This window comes from Polyodon spathula, chromosome 7, assembly GCF_017654505.1.
Source record: "Polyodon spathula isolate WHYD16114869_AA chromosome 7, ASM1765450v1, whole genome shotgun sequence".
NCBI classification, from domain to species: domain Eukaryota; kingdom Metazoa; phylum Chordata; class Actinopteri; order Acipenseriformes; family Polyodontidae; genus Polyodon; species Polyodon spathula.
In genome coordinates, this window is record NC_054540.1 from 20,989,054 (window position 1) to 21,008,486 (window position 19,433).

Below are 19,433 nucleotides of genomic sequence, written 5' to 3' on the forward strand. Positions count from 1 at the left end.
CTGACATGTAAATGTCTTAAGATTTCTTTGGTTTGATATTCCCTGTAGTGTTTTACCCATGCATATGGACCGTCACCTAAGTATAAGGTGACCATATGGCTCTGTGTTCAGCAGGAGTTTGTTACAGTTCAGGCTTTTCAACTCTTTACCTGTCAACCCAATGCATTATGGTACGTTTTATCAGGTACCATTCTTGCCTTTATGAGAAGCAGGACTACGCTTACCAAAATGTATTGAGTTGTGAGTTGAAAAGCCTGAACTAAACACCGAGCCATATGGTCACCTTACCTAAGGATATGCTGCTAATAAACAAGATTATAAAAATCAGATAGTGTAGCTTTTTACTGACAGTTTGGCACATACTGCTGTAAATTATTAATGGCAGTATATTTTCAAGATGATTGTCCATTCATTATTATTTTTGTTGCTGGATTAGGCAATAAATAAAATCATATTCCCTAGAATGTTTACTTACAGGGCTTTTTTGCCCGCGGAGATCAGTTGTGAGATATAAGCATTACGTTTGTTATTTAAAAGCAAATTCAGTGTTGACAGGAACTCACCAATCACATCTGTGGCAATGGAGGCTAAAGTAAAGAGCTGAGCCACTTTATGTTCATAAATCTGTTTGCCTTGTTGTTTACCTCCGTAGGGATTAATATATACAAGCAGGTGCTTTGGTCTACAAGCTAAGGACAGAGTAAAAACATTGGGTCATTAAATATACATTTCTTCAACAACATTATAAAGACAAGTACTTTTTTTTGCATACATCTATAAATACACAAAACATACTTTGTTATTTATGTGCATAAATTAGAAACTTATTTTTGGTGAAAGGGAAAATATGAAAATATATATATATATATGTATGTTAAAGAAAATTCACAAAGACACTCCAAACCTTTTAACTGATGGTATCCTTCAGATTGGCTGCAGTAAAATGTGATCTTACTGACTCTTTAATCCCTCAGTATTTAACCATTAGAATCTATGATACTTGCATAAGAATGCATTATTTATCATTGTGATCAATGTTAAAAAACAACAGATGAGGCAGGAAGCTTGGCTAGAGGAGAATCATCCATAACTGCAAAACATTCCATTATAATTCTTAAGTCAAAGTTTCTAACAGAGAATCTTCAGAAGAATTTAAAATGATAGATTTCAAAGTCTGAAGCCCTTACACTGCCAATTAGCAAATGGAGCTTGATATGAATCCCACAACATACTGTATGAGAAGAACAAAACACAAGGGAATGCCTACATGTAAAATGTTTCAAACTTTGACAGTAAAGTAATCAGATTGAATTTATGAGCAACTTACTTAGCAATGAAAGTTGTTCCTTAAGTGTCTGGACCCATTGTTGGCAGATTGTCTCGTCACTACAGAAGGTCATGTTGCTGCATCGCCAGCGATGCTGCCCTGTTTTTTCTACATAAGAAACTGCAAAAGACAATCATACTGTACTCAGCAACATTAATTACTGGTCTGGTTCTCCAGCACAGAGTTATCTAGCTATAACAAATGATAATTAATGATGAAGTTATTTGCTTAGAGCGGGGGTTTTCAACCTTTCAACCTTTTTTAAACTGTACCCCTTCTGTCTGGAGTTTTCAGCTCAAGTACCCCTTTACAATTTTCACTTGATGAATGGTACCACAGTTGCAAACTGCTGGTATAGGACAGAATACTATACAGTAGGCTTAATTCTTAAAATTTGTCTTTGGTCGCACAGAATTAAAAGACAGTATTTGGGACTCTCTTTGGAAGCACTTGTATTCATTTTCTACTCAGCAAAGTTATTATAAATAATACAATACATTCTGCACTGTAATGTTATCACATTACCATTTACTTACCATCGCAGCATAATTATGTGCCACTTAAATGTTTACAATATCAAAAAATGAACCAACAACTATTATAACTAACATTGATCAATGTTTTTTTTTTTTTTTTTTTTTTATTAAAGCCAACATCCAAATGATCCAAACGGATTCGGTATAACTTTCTGTCTCTTTGGACTTTCTGTACTCTTGTGTTCTCTTCCTTCGTTTTTCTTTTGCAAGTAAGAGATGTATCCATTTCAACCAGCCGTTATTGCTTACTAAAAATGCAACCACACCACATGCAGCACAATAAAATAAAACACGTCAAAGTATGAGTATTGTGATTATTGTTTTTGTTTACCGGAGCATTTATACTTCTAAAAAATGCTGAAATATTGTGCTTCACTGATTAGTATTCAATTATATGACATGTTGAAAACAGCAAAGTTAATGAGCAGCACAGAGTGCTCTCCATAGGCAAAATCACCAGACCCATATATCACAGTGGAAATCCACTCAATCGAAATCTTGCATGTATACATATGGAAAGTGTTTTTTCATCAGCAGTTCACTTCGAGCTGCTAAACAAAACTGAAATATTTATGCGCAATTGTTTAGAGATAATATATACTGTAAAAAAAAATCAATTCAAGATCATTATTTTTTAAACTAATTTTTATTTGCATTTCTCAGTCATCCTGCGTACCCCATATGACCCTTAGAAGTACCCCCAGGCGTACGCGTACCCATGCTTGCAAACCCCTGGCGTAGAGGGTTCAGCTAGTAAACTTTATATTACATTGATTACATTAGTCCCAGTTGGTAGACTGGACATTTTTAGATGCTTCACAAAATCAAACTATATATTTGAATACACTTTCATGGCAGCAGGACTGCAAACTCTGATGTGTATAAGGTACCGATACAAATGGGTTCAGTAGAGTAGAGCAACTACATGGCTCCCCATACCCAACTAACGTAATCAGTGATCTTTTATTCCTCGGGTGCTACACACTAAATTGCACAGTCCTGCTATTAATACATACTATATTTTAAATCATGGACAAGGAACCATGAAAAACACTTTTACACAGTATATGGAACTGTCAAACTTGTATTTTATTATTTGTGATAAAACTGTATGGTATAAGAGTTTCAACATTGTTTCAAGACTATCATTGCGTACCACCAAAACCAGGAGATAAAAAGGTTATGTTAACCTGTAAAAGCACATAGATGTGTCTCAAACGTGATATGTGTCATCTTCTGCAATTTTCCTTCATCTTTGGTTCTCTTGTCAACTTCTGCTTCCCGAACAGCAATAATCTCTGACACAGGCACAGAGTTGACACCTTTTTAAAACAAAAGAACAAAGAGAAAAAAGTCAATACATTTCGTATCGAACCAGAAGGATTTGACTTAGTACTTTACAAAATAACAATATTCATTTTTTGAGAATTATTTTATTGCCAAAGTTGTTCTATTAAAAGTCTAACACACTAGCACAAGTGTCAACATGGTTCCTCATAAATAAGGCAAACTTAAATTTAATGACAGCATTTTGCTCCATCACATAATGTTTACTTTCATGCTACCTGGCATCATCCAAACATGGTGGTGGTATTACAAATGATATTGACAAACTTGTTCTGCAAATAACCTTCATGTTTAAATGTATATAAGGCATTTAACTTATTCAACGCCACAGACTCATATGAAAGTTTAGGCAAGACAACTCCTCTTAAATTTGTAACAGTAAACTCCCTGCAAAATTATCAGCAACAGCCCTACATAAAATCTACCCCAGCTGGCCTTTTCCAACACTTGCTGTACAGCCAGAATCAACACACCCTGCTCACAGTGCCGAATCACACACAAAGAGGGCCCATTTTTTGTTTTTCTTTGACCTCATATGAAAATATATTTTCTATGTTACAGTTTGTTGTCTTTTCTGACACACAATCAAACAATTAATCTCAAATAAGACCAAATCATTGCTGCAGAGAGAGGCAGGGCTTGGGGTTGCAACACAGACCCTGCTTGTCATTCTTCTGGCTCAACAGCAGGGACTGGCTAAGCTGGTGCTGGATATCTTTAATAAAATGTTGAAACTGTGACAATATTCACATCTGTTGAATCAGACAAGGAGCAGTTCATTTTAGGTCACCATCTACAAAGTCATTCCTTGTGCATTTGGTGAGTGGATAATTGAAACGCTGAATTATACTTTTTTATTTTTCCTACTGATAAACAAGCAGCTGGTTGGAGGATAAAAGGAATAAAGGATAAACTAGGAAATAATGTTTATTTACTGGAGGAGGAATGTATGATTTTTTTAAACACTATGTGAGGGTCACATTACTATCAAAGGATATTTCCACTACATCACCCATACCAGGTTTGTATACCAAACATTAACTAAAACATGAGCCACAAAGAGTGTGCCGAGGTACAGTACATAGGCTTAAAACATTTGCTGATATTAGAGAGTTCTGTAGCATGACTTCTTTGTGCTAACCCTCTAAAATAAAAACCAAAAAGAACCTAATATTCTACACAATTCTAAAACCACAAGGCTTAATAATAGAGTAGTCTGCTTAATATGGTGTATAATACAGCCATTTTGTTCTTTTCTATTCTGTTTTGGATATAAACACTGGCAACATTATGTACACTGATATGTGATCTCTCTGATAATCAGGCGTTTGTGTCTGGGTTTAAATGGCATACTAATGAACAGCAAATACAGAGCCTTTAAATGTGAAAATGGTTAAATCCGATCAATTGGAAGGCAAACAGTGCCAGCAGCTGAAATAATGCCATAATTAAAAAGCTCCATTTAACCATGTTAGACTAAAACAGCTGCTTTATTTGCAGTCCAATATCTGCATGTACTTGTTAAACTCAGGAGGATATTGCACACACCAACACACATGGCTTAAAGGAACTACACCTGGCAGTCCCATCCCTGTAAAACCCCATGCAGAATGTGGCCGTCTTCAAATTAATTAATTGGTTGGTTGTTAATGGGTGCTGTTGGGTACCAAAATCAACTAAAGCAAATTAACATGCCTGTATTTCTCTCATTAGGGGAAAACATTGATTTTCTGTGAATTTCAGCAGAATCCTGGGGGACTTGTGATTCAAAAGAGTGTAGTATTGGAAATAGATACATGCAAAATGCAATTCAAGTAGGGGAGTAGAAAAGTTTCTTATTGGTGTAGTCATATACTGTTCCATACATGCTAACATTCTGAGAATAAAATATTGTTAAATACTGAACACTTGACTTGACATGTTTTATGCTTTTAAAAAAGTACTACATAAAGGTTGGAGCCCATAATAAGGGGCCCATCCTTCTCTTCCTCTGCCACTGACTGGAACAGACAATATTGCTGAATAAAGCTTAGTAAATAAGAACTTAAATTTGCTTTACTAAAAATATGAAACATTAGTCATATCTTGTTAGAAAAATTAGCTCTGGCATCCCAGTGCAGAACAAAAGAAACGGCTCACTTCAGCTAACACAAAGGGCATTCGGCATCAGATAGTTATGCAACAAGATTACAAAGACAAGCATGACCTGAATAAAAGATGGACTACACAAGCAGAAAACTGCTTTCATTATTTCCAGAGACATGCCTATTGTATCATAAATAAGGTTATTCCACTGGCACAGGCAAAGAGTTTGAAAGACAACACATCACAATCAACACCTGCATCGATCTGTGGACATTTCATTACAAACACACAGGAGATTAGAGCATTTTCAGTATGATATATATATCCACTGTCTTTCGTTTACAACAATATATCAAATGAACACATTCCCCATTTAAAAATTGCTGTCATAAAACAGAACTTGCTGTAGTGTAAGCTGCTGGTATTCCAATGATAGTAATCACACTTAATGCCGCTTTTACAAGCTCTACCACTACAGAGACAAACTACAATCTGAGACAGGTCTGCCATCAGTTATTATGGGCTGATACTTGGAGGCATCAAAAGCCCCCTGTAAAGGAAAAAAAGGTTGCTTGTTAGTATTATACCTTCTAGTAGATATGAAGCTGCAGTGGGAAAATAGTAGTTCAATAGTAAATTTAGACTTCCTTTAGTCCCTTAACTCACAATTCTAAACCATTAACTATATTTTATATACAATGGATGTGGTACCAGAACTGTTCTGCCTTGCTTAACTGTGTTTTAAAAAAACGTTTTTACAGTTGCCATTTTTACTTCCATACTTTTAAATGTATGTTTTTTTTTTTGTGTGTTTTTTTGTGTTTTTTAGATATAATGCAACTACTGCAAAAGATAAATAGTTGATATGCAAACAGGCTGTTTAAATGAACATACATTTATAAACATTAAAAGAGAAGGATTTGGTCAAATGCAAAATGGCATATTTTTTCATAAAAGAAAAACAAACCCTTAAAAGGCAGAAAATCAGAGGCGTTTATGTTTACTTTTGTGATGTGTATATTTACAAGAGCAAAAAACATGGAAAAAAGTAAATAAATAAGATATTCATGTTCTTATTATGTTTGTAATACACTTCCAAATCAATTATAAATAAACTGTACAACAAACAGGGTTTGTGTTTCATGGTGAGTTAACGAATGAATCTTTGTAAACCACTACAGTAACAGCCAAAAAAGATAGAAAGTTGACTTTGAACGAGGAGGTCAGTGAAAATGATTTTGAATTCATACATTAACCCTTCAATATTCCCACTATAACATCGCACTACAAAGTCTAGATAAAGAAGCACTAAAAGAAGCACACACGTGGCCTGATTTAAGAAGGTGTTCACACCAAAATGGAATTGACTCAATTTTTGTTAAAGTAAAAATACGAAACAAGTAACAAACAGCACAACAATGCTAATTCTTCTTTATATTGTTTGTTTCTAATTATGTAACATTAATATGCATTTTGGTGTCAAGTCCTTGATAAATATCGGCCGCAATGCTGTATTTGACATACATCAGAGATGAACAACCTGGTTCAACTAGGCTGAATTTTATTTTAACATTAAATAACAATGTATCAAATTACTTTGCAAAAATCATGTTTCAGAGATCCAGATTTCACAATGATACACTGTATCAGTGTTCAATATTAGGTGCTATAATGTTTTGTTATGTACTGTACAGTATATTAGGTTTATTGGAGTTTCTTACAGCTATTGATAAACGGTAATTAAATTGATTAAGGGTGCTTTTAACAATTACCTTTACACCTGCTGTTATCTTTAGCCAACACAGGTTGTCATTTTTCAGCTATCAGTACAAATAGTACTATCAAATACAGCATATACCAGAGACAAAACTTCTCATCCAAGTATTCTACACATTTTTCATCACTGCAGAGATGCCTCCTACCTGCGCCAAGTCCTCTTGTTCTGTGCAGGGCATTTGCCAGACAGAAACCTGGAGGGAAATGGTAATAAAACTGTATCTTACAGCACACACTGCAAAAATGCAACACAATCATCTAAAACATATTACACGGGCAATAGTTGAAATGTGTATAAATCCATGATTGAAGTGTCCATCACAGGGTGCTGATGGCTGATAGAGACTCAACTATTTCAGCCAGGTCACTCAGTCATGTCTAGTATTCCACTGCTGCAGGAAAAAGCTAATCAATCTTAATTATTATGATCCACCTATATAGAGGAGTGAATAACAGCTACTGCAGAATTTCATTTACGCTGTGGGGCTATCCAGCAATACATTCTGCTCCTATCTGGAGTGAAGATTGGATATTATGCTTTTGCACCAGTCCAGATGATTCCCCCTGTGACATAGATATGGGCCTCCTGTATGTACCGTCCACATGATCTGTTAGTCCAATTGTAATGAAGCTCCGGGGACACAGTTATACCACACAATGATTTGACTTCACCATGGTGTTATGAACAGTAAGACCTACCTTTTCATGTAAATTGACACCAAGTTGGTTAAATTGTTTTGCAAGTAACTTGCCAATACCTTAGTTGTTTTGCTTTTAAATAAAAATGCTCCTCCACTGATATTTCATGTCATATCAAAGCTTTAATTTGAATGAGTTAAGTAGTTTAAAATGTCCAGTTTTACTTTTTAAACTCATCGGCTTGTCATTTAAAGCACCTAGGTGGACCAGAGATAAAGTCAATGTTGTCTAATAATAATAACAATAATAATAATAATAATTGAGTAGTCTCCCGCTAAGAGAACACCCCTCAGGAAGCAAGCAAAGTGTTCTTTAAGACAGAGTTGACCACCAGCCACAATATGAATCAATACTTAAATATATATTTGTTAATTGTCATGACGCACTTGCATCAACACATGAAATGAACAGAATAAGTAAGAGAAAAGCAGTACACATGTTAAATGCAGCAGCAGCTCTAGATTAATTATGAATACCTGTACAGGAGCAATATTGAAGACATACACAAAATTAATAAACACTTTTTGTAACAAGAGAAACAACAGTGCATTTTGCTGTTTGTTAACATGCCATTTTGTAGCAATGTAGCAAGGTGCACTTGTGGAAATCAGGATACAAAATGAGGCAATGACATGACAGCAGTTCTGGATTTAATAAACCAAATCGGTGTGCCTCAAGACACTCTCGCGATGACAAGTCACATTTGAAAAGATTGAATAAACCATTTGAATTTAAGTTTGATGATGATGAGTTATCAGGATACAAAACAGTACTGTATCAGTTGTGAAGTAACGGCTGGCTATCAGTGCCAAAAAGGTATTCTTTTAAGCGAAGTTCCTGTTCCTTTAGCCAGAGAATTTACAAGGGAAAAAATCTGTTTTACCACAAGGGCGTTCTCTTAGGCGAAGTGTTCTCTTAGGAGGTCTTCCTATCCACTTAATACTACTGTAATAATAATATAATAATAATAATAATAATAATAATAATAATAATATAAAAATTCTTATTTCAATCAAACTATATGAGTTGTACCATGTGTAGTGTCCTGAAATATACTGCTGCCCCTTTAAGTAATACAACGTAACCAGTAGTCGCACAAAGGAAGTAAGGTCAAGAACCGGAAGGATTACAGACATCATGTATGGATAGACATGGTGGGAATCGCGGCAGCACAGTATCTGAATCTTCATGTTTACTAAAGAGTAAGGACATTACAGCAAGTTTGTACAGCACTGCAATTGATTAATTCGCTGCAGTTCTTTCAACCATTTTCAAAAGTTTTTTTTTAACAAAAAATAAACTTGTAAATACTGTAATCGTGTAAACGTGTGATTTCTGTTACTTATATGTTTGCTAATGCCATGGTTCTTGCACCTGTGGTTAACTCGATGCCTTGGGTAAGTCGACATTAAATGGCATCCCCGTGGGGTGTGGAATTTACCGATTTTGACTGTAAATACATATTTAAAATATAACATTTAATATGTTATAGTTAAAAATGTATGAATTAGATACTTTTAATGAACAATTTTTTTCTAGTGGGTTTATACTGAGCTCACTCATTTGGATAAGTGGCTGGAGGCACGCTTCATTCGAGTGACCCGATAGCACGCATAGAAATCTTCTGAACATGGACATTCCTTCCGATGGGCGCCTCCACACGTCTAACCCTTTATGGCGGTTTAAAAAAGTAAAAAAAATAAAAAGGTACTGAATTTCCTGGGACATTGAGTCTGGCCAATAGGCCAGGGTTTAACATTAATGAGGACGTTAAGAAAAAAAAAAGGTATTTCATTGAAATTATTATATTATTTTTTATCTGAACACTGTAGAAAGTTAGCTGTGGATTATTTATCCACTTTAGGCACCACTGAAAATCGCTATTGGTGCTCAACAACTTTTCTGTTTATGGTTTTTATGTAGTTTTAATGCCTCTTTAGATATGATGAGGTACAGTACAATACTACACAGCACAATGTTTTACAGGAAAATCCATTGAAATGGTATCAGCAGAAATGTTAACATTCTAAATCCATGTTGCCGGGCTGATTGAGATAATACATGTCTTTCAAGAAAAGGTGTTTTGTTTTATTTTTTAATGCTGTGCAAGCTATTTTACTGTAAAAGTGCAATAACACAGTTTTAACCTTGGCTTTGCCTCGTGACTTACCACACACACCAGAAACGTGGTCTATTACACAATGCCTGCAGGCAAGGGATTGGGAGCATTGCTTACATATACATTACTGGCCCAGACAGGATAATTGTGGTCAGAATTGGCTGCATTAATGCAGTCCTAAATACAAGATTCTAAATAAGCCACATGCTTGACATCATTACTTTTATAAGATGCTGGGAACTTCAAATGCACATAATTAGGAAAATACATCAAATTAAGAAAATAAGAACACAAGAACATAAGAAAGTTTAGAAACGAGAGGAGGCCATTCGGCCCATCTTGCTCGTTTGATTGTTAGTAGCTTATTGATCCCAGAATCTCATCAAGCAGCTTCTTGAAGGATCCCAGGGTGTCAGCTTCAACAACATTACTGGGGAGTTGATTCCAGACCCTCACGATTCTCTGTGTAAAAAAGTGCCTCCTATTTTCTGTTCTGAATGCCCCTTTGTCTAATCTCCATTTGTGACCCCTGGTCCTTGTTTCTTTTTTCAGGTCGAAAAAGTCCCTTGGGTTGACATTGTCAATACCTTTTAGAATTTTGAATGCTTGAATTAGGTCGCCGTGTAGTCTTCTTTGTTCAAGACTGAACAGATTCAATTCTTTTAGCCTGTCTGCATATGACATGCCTTTTAAGCCCGGAATAATTCTGGTCGCTCTTCTTTGCACTCTTTCTAGAGCAGCAATATATTTTTTATAGCGAGGTGTCCAGAACTGAACACAATATTCAAGATGAGGTCTTACTAGTGCATTGTACAGTTTTAACATTACTTCCCTTGATTTAAATTCAACACTTTTCACAATGTATCCGAGCATCTTGTTAGCCTTTTTTATAGCTTCCCCACATTGTCTAGATGAAGACATTTCTGAGTAAATAAACACTCCTAGATCTTTTTCATAGATTCCTTCTTTAATTTCATTATCTCCCATATGTCATTTATAATGCACATTTTTATTGCCTGCGTGCAGTACCTTATTCTTTTCTCTATTAAATGTAATTTGCCATGTGTCTGCCCAGTTCTGAATCTTGTCTAGATCATTTTGAATGACCTTTGCTGCTGCAACAGTGTTTGCCACTCCTCCTACTTTTGTGTCGTCTACAAATTTAACAAGTTTGCTTACTATACCAGAATCTAAATCATTAATGTAGATTAGGAATAGCAGAGGACCTAATACTGATCCCTGTGGTACACCACTGGTTACCACACTCCATTCTGAGGTTTTTCCTCTAATCAGTACTGTTTTCTACATGTTAACCACTCCCTAATCCATGTACATGTGTTTCCTTGAATCCCTACTCTGTTCAGTTTGAGAATTAATCTTTTGTGCGGGACTTTGTCAAAAGCTTTCTGGAAATCTAAATAAACCATGTCATATGCTTTGCAATTATCCATTATCGATGTTGCATCCTCAAAATAATCAAGCAAGTTAGTTAGACACAATCTCCCTTTCCTAAACCGATGTTGACTGTCTCCCAGGACCCTGTTACCATATAGGTAATTTTCCATTTTGGATCTTATTATAGTTTCCATAAGTTTGCATATAATAGAAGTCAGGCTTACTGGTCTGTAGTTACCTGGTTCAGTTTTGTTTCCCTTTTTGTTGATCGGTATTACGTTTGCAATTTTCCAGTCTGTCGGTACCACCCCTGTGTCAAGAGACTGCTGCATGATCTTGGTTAGCTGTTTGTAAATTACTTCTTTCAATACGTCAAACACAGCAAGTGGGGGCTTCAATTAGGGACTGTCTGCTTTAACCACTATTCTAAATATAGACCACAAATTGATAGTAATATTCATAGTAATAATATGACTGTGCACACTGCTCTTAAATGCTCTTAATGTGGAAAAATAACAAGTTCTAGTTTTGTGTAGCATTTTATTGTGCACTCCAATATATTTGAAGGAAGTGTATAGTATTGGTCACACAGTGTTCCAGATTAGAAGTTCATCCCCTTTTAATAAAAAACAAAACAAAAACTAAAACAATAATAGCTTCAATTAAAACCACAGCACAGGCCTCCTGAGTGACACATCCAGTAAAGGCGCTCCGTCCTATAGCCTGGAGATCGGAGGTTCGAATCCAGGCTATGTCATTGCTGACCGTGACTGGGGGTTCCTTGTGGGTGGTGCATAATTGCCCGAGTGCCGCCCGGGTAGGGAGGGATTAGGTTGGCAGGACAATCCATGGTTCACCGCGCACCAACGACCCCTGTGGCTGACCGGACGCCTGCGGGTCTGCAGTGGAGCCATTGAGATCTGTGTTGCCCTCCGGCTCAGTTTCCTGAGTCACTGAGGGGTTACAGCGGTAAACCGGGATAAAAATAATGAATTTGGCATTCCAAATTGGGAAGAAAACTGGGGTAAAAACCATTTGCGACGACTAAATAAAAAAACAAAAACAAAAACAAAAAAACACACAGCACAATATTTTGATAGGAGGCACGTAAAGGGTAAATATATGAATCATTGTCAAAGAAAGTGCTGTTTGTATCATTGGCACTGGTTCTTTGAACCAAAAGGAAAGCCTACATTTCAGTGTGCTTACCTGACTACAGTATGTTGAGTAGGTTGTTTAGGTTTTTCCAGTAGACGCTGATAGAAATCAGATAAGGGACAATTTAGCATTGCTACCTATTTTACAAACTGATATGGGATTTTGTTGGAAGCATACTCAGGAATTATGCTCGACTTGATCAGGCATGCATAGCAAAGTAAAACACAATTCTGGAGGACAAGATCATTCTGCAGAGTCTGTGGAGCTGTTCGCATTCGTGCTTATAAGATTACCAGTGCTTCCTTTGATAAAAAGCCAAAGTCCCCTGTAATTTATTTTGTTATTTATTTTATTACTGTACCTCACAACACTGGGTCAATATGGGATTTCGAAATTAAATTTATATGTATAGCTGTATAAACTGAGATAAATATAAAACAACCAAGAAATACCTGTTTTACAACGTATTTGAAATATGTTTGCATTAAAAGGTGAAAAAAATACTGACTTCTACAAATACGACTATAATAATAATAATAATAATAATAATAATAATAATAATAATAAAAATAATAATAATAATATTCTCCTTCCTTTCAATTGAATTTAAAGTTAAATGAGTGATGCTTTCCCTTTATCAAAATAAACCTTTTCCCAGTAAAAATTAATTCTTTGCTATGCAGAACTCCTAGGAATAAATGAACAGTTGAGAAGGAAAGACAGGAGGCCTTGGGATACAAAAATGTAGGGCATGTCATAGGCATTAATACAAGGAATTTTGGCCAATAATGGTGGAAGGTGGCAGTGAGGTGAAATCACAGTATTTCCATGCCAACAAAACTCAACAGATGGAGCAGCTCAGCTTTGTCTTTTCCCCACATCTTGTTTTCTTTTACATGAACATGTGGCAAAAAAGGTCAATAGAGCCCTTCTTGAAGAGAGGGATTTCAAAAGTTCTACTGTATTTCAATACATCTGCTTAGACTTGCCAGATGAAGCTGAAATATTTTAGGTGAAGTATGCCATAACCATCTAACCACCAAACCAAACCTGTAGTGTTTGAGGCTGGCCTACAACTTCATTTAGGGACTGATCTGGATTATGTACACTGTGATCTGTCACAGAGAACACTTTGTGTTCAATTCTCTATGCAGTACACATAACGTTAAATACCAGAGAGTACTTGCACGTGGGTAACAGATGTATTACACATCAGAGAAATACAAGTCTACTGTACTACTTACTGATGAACCTTAAAAAAAACATTGTATGAATCCTTGTAAGCAAAACATAATTTTAATTTTTTACTCAAAGTGGATTGATGCTCTTGGGATTTAAAATGAAATCCACCGTTTCCAATTATATTTTATGTTAATTACAAATTTACATATGAAAACAATGTGGAGGTTAAGTATGAAGAGAATAGATCACAAATCTTATTGGCAAAGATTAAAACATGCCTTAAGTGGTTGCTTAATGTCCCTCCCTCAACAACAATGCAACAAAAACAGCTCTCTTTTGTCCTGTATTCACCTCCTGTAGTTGCTAGGCAACCCAGCATGACTCACACTTGGTGGCACAGCCAGAGAATCCTAAAAGAGAATTGAAACTTTGCATTATAATGGAAGGTCTGACAGCAGTTCTCATGGCCTGGTTAATTTAAATCTGATTGGCTGATGAACATGTTGAGGTCATAGGCTAGATTAACCCACTCAATTTAGAAAATCTTAGCTTTGAGCTTCGATTTTATTTTATACATCTGTTACATGGGAGCACTGGTTCTATTTTACCCTCTTGAATATCACAGGATTGCCTGACACAAAACTGTCCTGTTCAGTTAACGTAGTACAAAAAAAGATGCTGGAAAAGACGTGTCAAAACATTTGTCACTGTCTAAAGACAGACATGCAACTTTTACAAGTTATAAAGGGAGTATTAGCCAACCCAGTCCCCACACTACATAACTAGACAAGAAAGGACTGATTATTATGCATACATACTATTTTTATGCTTTCTTGTTTGGATGTTTGTTTCTATGAATATTTGTAAGGCTTAAAACTTCTGAATGACTTGTCGGATTGCTCTGGAAATACAGCTCCACAACAGCAAGTGAATGAAACAGGCAGTTACAGATTATTATACGAAACCTCTTCCCCCAAAACACCCACACACTGTCTATTCATATAACAATGACAATAATAATTTGCAGTGTTAAGGAAACAACATCTTTTCAGCTTAAGAACTCTGGATCTTTTTTATTTATTTTTTTTTTAGGTTTTTTTGCATGTATGCAAAACCTTTTGTTTCAGTTTCTCCCAGTAACTGACCTTTGGGGTATACACCCAAGGGGATATATATATATATATATATATATATATATATATATATATATATATATATATATATATATCTGTGTGTGTGGTATAATGGATTAATATACACTTACCACCCAAACATGCTTTGTGTTATATTTTTATCAGGCACAAGTTAAGCATCTGAAACAGTGTGTGTTTTTAATAAGCCTCTCAACTGATTGCTGTTTAATAGAGTGTAGGTTTTGTGTTTTTAATAAATAATTGAGGCCAAATAATCAACATCACAGAAACGTCATAAACAGCCAGCACTAAGGCAGATTAAATGGAACAACATTTCATAGTCAAACCTGTTCAAACAAACCTCAATCCACCAGCCTTTCCCAATAGGACAGCAAAAACCTCTAAGCAAAAACTCCAAAACGCCTTACAAAACACTTGACTTTTAATTTATAAAGTAAAGATTTTTGTTGGAATTACTGGTAGATTTGCTTTTGTTAACAAACAAAAATGTTTCCTGAATTATATCCATGTGGCTTAAAAAAAACACGAAGTAATATCTGCATTGTCCTGATTATAAACCATGAATTGCATAATCATTCTTTGATCATATAGGGCAAATATATAAATTACAATATTGTTTTAAAACAGCAAACCAGAAAGAAGACAACATAAGATAACATACAAATGTAGTACATTAATATATATATATATATATATATATATATATATATATATATATATATATATATATATATATATATATATATATGTGTGTGTGTATATATATATATATATATATATATATATATATATATATATATATATATATATACACACACACACACACACTGGTCAGGCGCATGTGTAAAACACAACAATCCAACCAGACCATATCAACCCTAACCCTAAAGGTTTAATGTTTAGCAGCAAATACACTTAAAATAACTTTGCAAAAGCCACAAATGTAACCTTGAAAATGCAGATAAACATACTGCTGAAATAAGAAAGGGAACATTTTCACCTTAATTTGTTGAAAGGACACCCGCTGCCTGCAGTGATACTGTATCTGTTGTTAAACAATGTGAGGGTGATACTGTCAGTGTCACTCCTGCCTTCAAGAGTTCCCCATTTGGTCGGGGGAAGTGAATTTCAAAGTTGACCTACTGAATTTTGACCAGTTCTTTTGTGAAAGTTATCTTTTTTAGTACCTTTATAAACATCTTAGTTGGGTAATGCTGGGCTAATCATTTAACCAACTTCTTATAACCTTATATAGAATTTCATAACACATTCTGGTAAAGGTTGTCTGTTTACAGACAAGATGACCATGTTATTAAAGTTATCTTCGAGCTGCAGGCACAGGTAAATAAGACCAATAAAAAGTGTAAATGAGAGTATGCCACAGCAAGCACGGTGCAAAGCACTGACACATTTATTCCAGTAAACACTGCACCATCTTCATTTCATTCTTAAATACAATAATAATAAAAATCATCAAATACCGTGGATCCTCATTAATTTCAATGCCTTTTGACAACTTTCAAATCAGCTGACAGCTCTTAAAAGCAGCAGTTTGCTGTTACAGAAGTATGCACTGTGTTTCTTTAGGGTGCCTGATTTGCAACTTACTCTAGGGATAGTTAACATATTGTGGTTGTTACTGACTATAGTTTAGAAAATGACTTCTTGTGAAAACCAGGTGGTCTAGGCCATTATTTGGTATTGTTGTTTAAAAAAAAAAAAAAAACATTTCACAGTTCTACCTTAAAATTAGGGGCTTGGTAAAACATCAAAGATTGCAAGAACCTTTTATTTTAATTTCTGCATTAAAGTTCTTATGTTGTGTGCAGTATTTTCGAACAATAATGTCTTCAATACGTTCTCAGTTCTCTGCACATTTAGTGGAACACAGTGGACTTGTGGGGACACAGTGGGGAAAGCTTTTAATCCCTTGTGCCCATTTACTTGTTTTCCATTTCTAGTAGTACTGTGTACATAACAGTGGCACATTAGAACACCCCAGAATGCACATTTAAAATATTCATCCACTGAATCACTGAATATATGAAAAAAGGCAACACAAGCTCTAGCAATGTTCTAACAAAACCCTGTATTAAATCTATTTTTTTTTGTTCTTCTTTGTAATCCTCTGTGGCAGTCTGACACAGGGTGCTGACTCATTGGTCAAATAGTGTCAACATTTTCAAACAATGGCTTTGTATTCAAATGAGAATAATTTATCAAGTGTTTCAGCTTTTAAAGTAAAGTTGTTTTGGTTCTGCTATCTCCACCTACATTACGGAAAATAAAGATTATACTGACATTTAATTTGTATGGCTCAGTTTTAACCAAAACTTAAATCTTGTTTCTGCCAAGATTGGCAACTTGCCCCTTACAGTTTTATCAAAACAGCATCATAACACCTATCTTTATAGCTGTGGTATGGTCGTTACTTAAAGCTGCTATAAGGATAGCAACACCATAATTTTAATTTAATCCCAGCCATAGTGGCAAACAGTTCCAGACAGAAGACTGGATTTGGACAATGTAAACAGGAAGGCTAAACTATACAATATGAACAAACAACAAGGACAACAATATGTTTTACCGTCAAATTCAATAAGATTATGCACTGAAGCGTTAAAATGAGCGAAATGTGTTTCATGAATTGAACTCGAATGATTTTGTGTTATAGGCCAACCTTCACGTTTTTTTCAGGATAAATGAGGTCTGAACCAGAAGTCAATATAAAATAATATATATGATCAAAGAACTATATATATATATATATATATATATATATATATATATATATATATATATATATATATATATATATATGTAAATACTATATTATTTTTGATGAAAAAAAAAAAGTCCAGTTTGCCTCTCAAACGGAGCTGTTTGCTGAACCCGCAGGAAAAACAAGGGGAACACCACAACTGTCATGATAGTACCAAAAGAAACCACGTGCAAAACTATGTTTATATGTCCAAAGTACTTGCGGGTATTCAAAGTAGCAAAGCAGATCAATAATAAAATTACATGAAATTTCTGCTTTTCATAACATTAAAAACTAAACGACTTTCTGTATACTACACGAAGTATAGAATTCATGATAATCAACAATATTATAAACAGTATCACTAATGTTTATAATAATGTGGTGTCTTTGTTCTTATGGATGAAAAGCAAGGTAAACTATTGAATGTCTTACATCACGTCATTATTCTGATAGTACAGTACCGAGTAATAAGACTTTTCCACCGCCGCCAAAGGACCTAAAATAACATCATCATACCATAATATTTACAACATATAGCAGACACAATTGGCTTCTGACGTCATAATAAAAGCATTAATCGTGTATGTACTGATCTGTTCCAAAACATAAAGATACTACTGTAAATGCACACACGTTCTCTATTTTAGTTTTACTTACCAAATCTGAGTCTGTTACTGATGTTGCCTGAGACTTTCTTTCTCCTGAGCTGCACTTCCTTCCATGTCAGAAGTGTTCGATTTAAGGTAACTTCAAAAAGCCTGCTTTTTACCAGGAGGAGAGAAGTCAACACACTCGGCTGCTTTTCCATACTTACGAAAGGAAATTCACCCGATCTGACACTGTCAGCATGGGCTGCTTTGCTGTTCGGTGTATTAACTTGTCCAGTTCATCCCTGCGTGTGTTTTAAACTATAAATATAACTGTTACTTAATGTCTAAATCTAGTTATAATGTAGCTGTAACCCCCATCAATGGCTGTGGGTGCAGCTAACTAGCGGATTCTATTACTTACTGGTAAAAACTGCGAGAATACGACTGCGCGTTTCGTCATCGCGTAGGCTATGCAAATACAGACCAACCTCCTCGCAACGTCCTAATGTCAATACCTCCTTTGTTCAAGACATATGAGATGTGTAACGAAGTTACTTTAATGTGGTCTTCTTCAATTGCTGGTTTTGACTTTGTTTGACATACTGTAATGTGTGCAGCACACTGAAGACTGGTGTTAGGGGTGTTGTTTTTGATACCTACTTTTACCCATACTGTACCAATAGCTTTGCAATGGATGTCACAATTCATTGGCCTGTATTTCCGTTTAAACTGAGTAATGAAATGGGCCATTATATAGACAGATTCTTCATTATACAGACATGAACATGTTGCTGTGCATTAACATACATATTATTTTATATTGAACAGCATTAGCACATTATACTAAAATTATTAATGATAACAGTTTATCCCTAATTGACCCGAATGCATCATTGACAAATGTATTATTGTCCGTCAGAGAAGCATGGGTAACACCCAACGTACTGATGGGATTTTCTCTAAAAGTAAAGTTATGCATTTAGAAAATATGTTTTTTCTTTGGCAAATCAAAAACTGCATTTTTTTAGCAGGGCTGTGCAGTTTAAAGTATATCTTCACTGACTTTGCTCGACAAGGTATAGCTGTCAATCTATGCATGGAAAAATGTGATGGAATCCATTTAGGTGCATGATGTATTTGTGTTTGCTGAGCTGTGACTGTAAACATGGTTAGCTAGTCTTTCAACTGCAAATTAATTTCCTGCAATCACTGACACACAACCATATTCCTTAACTGTTGGTTGCAGAATACATCAGCACAGTTGTGGCTGGTGGCCAAAATTTGTGGGTGTTCACACCTCA

The 19,433-nt window shown here is 35.2% G+C and overlaps 1 protein-coding gene across 2 annotated transcripts in view; it reads right to left on the minus strand.

Annotated features, from left to right (window-relative positions):
* The window catches only part of LOC121318341 (ceramide kinase-like), a 38,194-nt gene extending 19,633 nt beyond the window's left edge, over positions 1–18,561 (minus strand). Inside the window, exons 1-5 of one of the 2 annotated variants that reach the window (XM_041254892.1) lie at positions 18,200–18,561; positions 7,218–7,265; positions 3,054–3,185; positions 1,328–1,447; positions 564–689 (exon numbers count right to left, since the gene is read on the minus strand). In XM_041254892.1, the coding sequence (XP_041110826.1) occupies positions 564–689; positions 1,328–1,447; positions 3,054–3,185; positions 7,218–7,265; positions 18,200–18,350 (577 nt within the window). In that variant the 5' untranslated portion in view covers positions 18,351–18,561. The remainder of the gene's footprint in view (positions 1–563; positions 690–1,327; positions 1,448–3,053; positions 3,186–7,217; positions 7,266–18,199) is intronic. The other variant, XM_041254893.1, reaches the window with a different exon arrangement.
* Between the last annotated feature and the right edge of the window lie 872 nt (positions 18,562–19,433).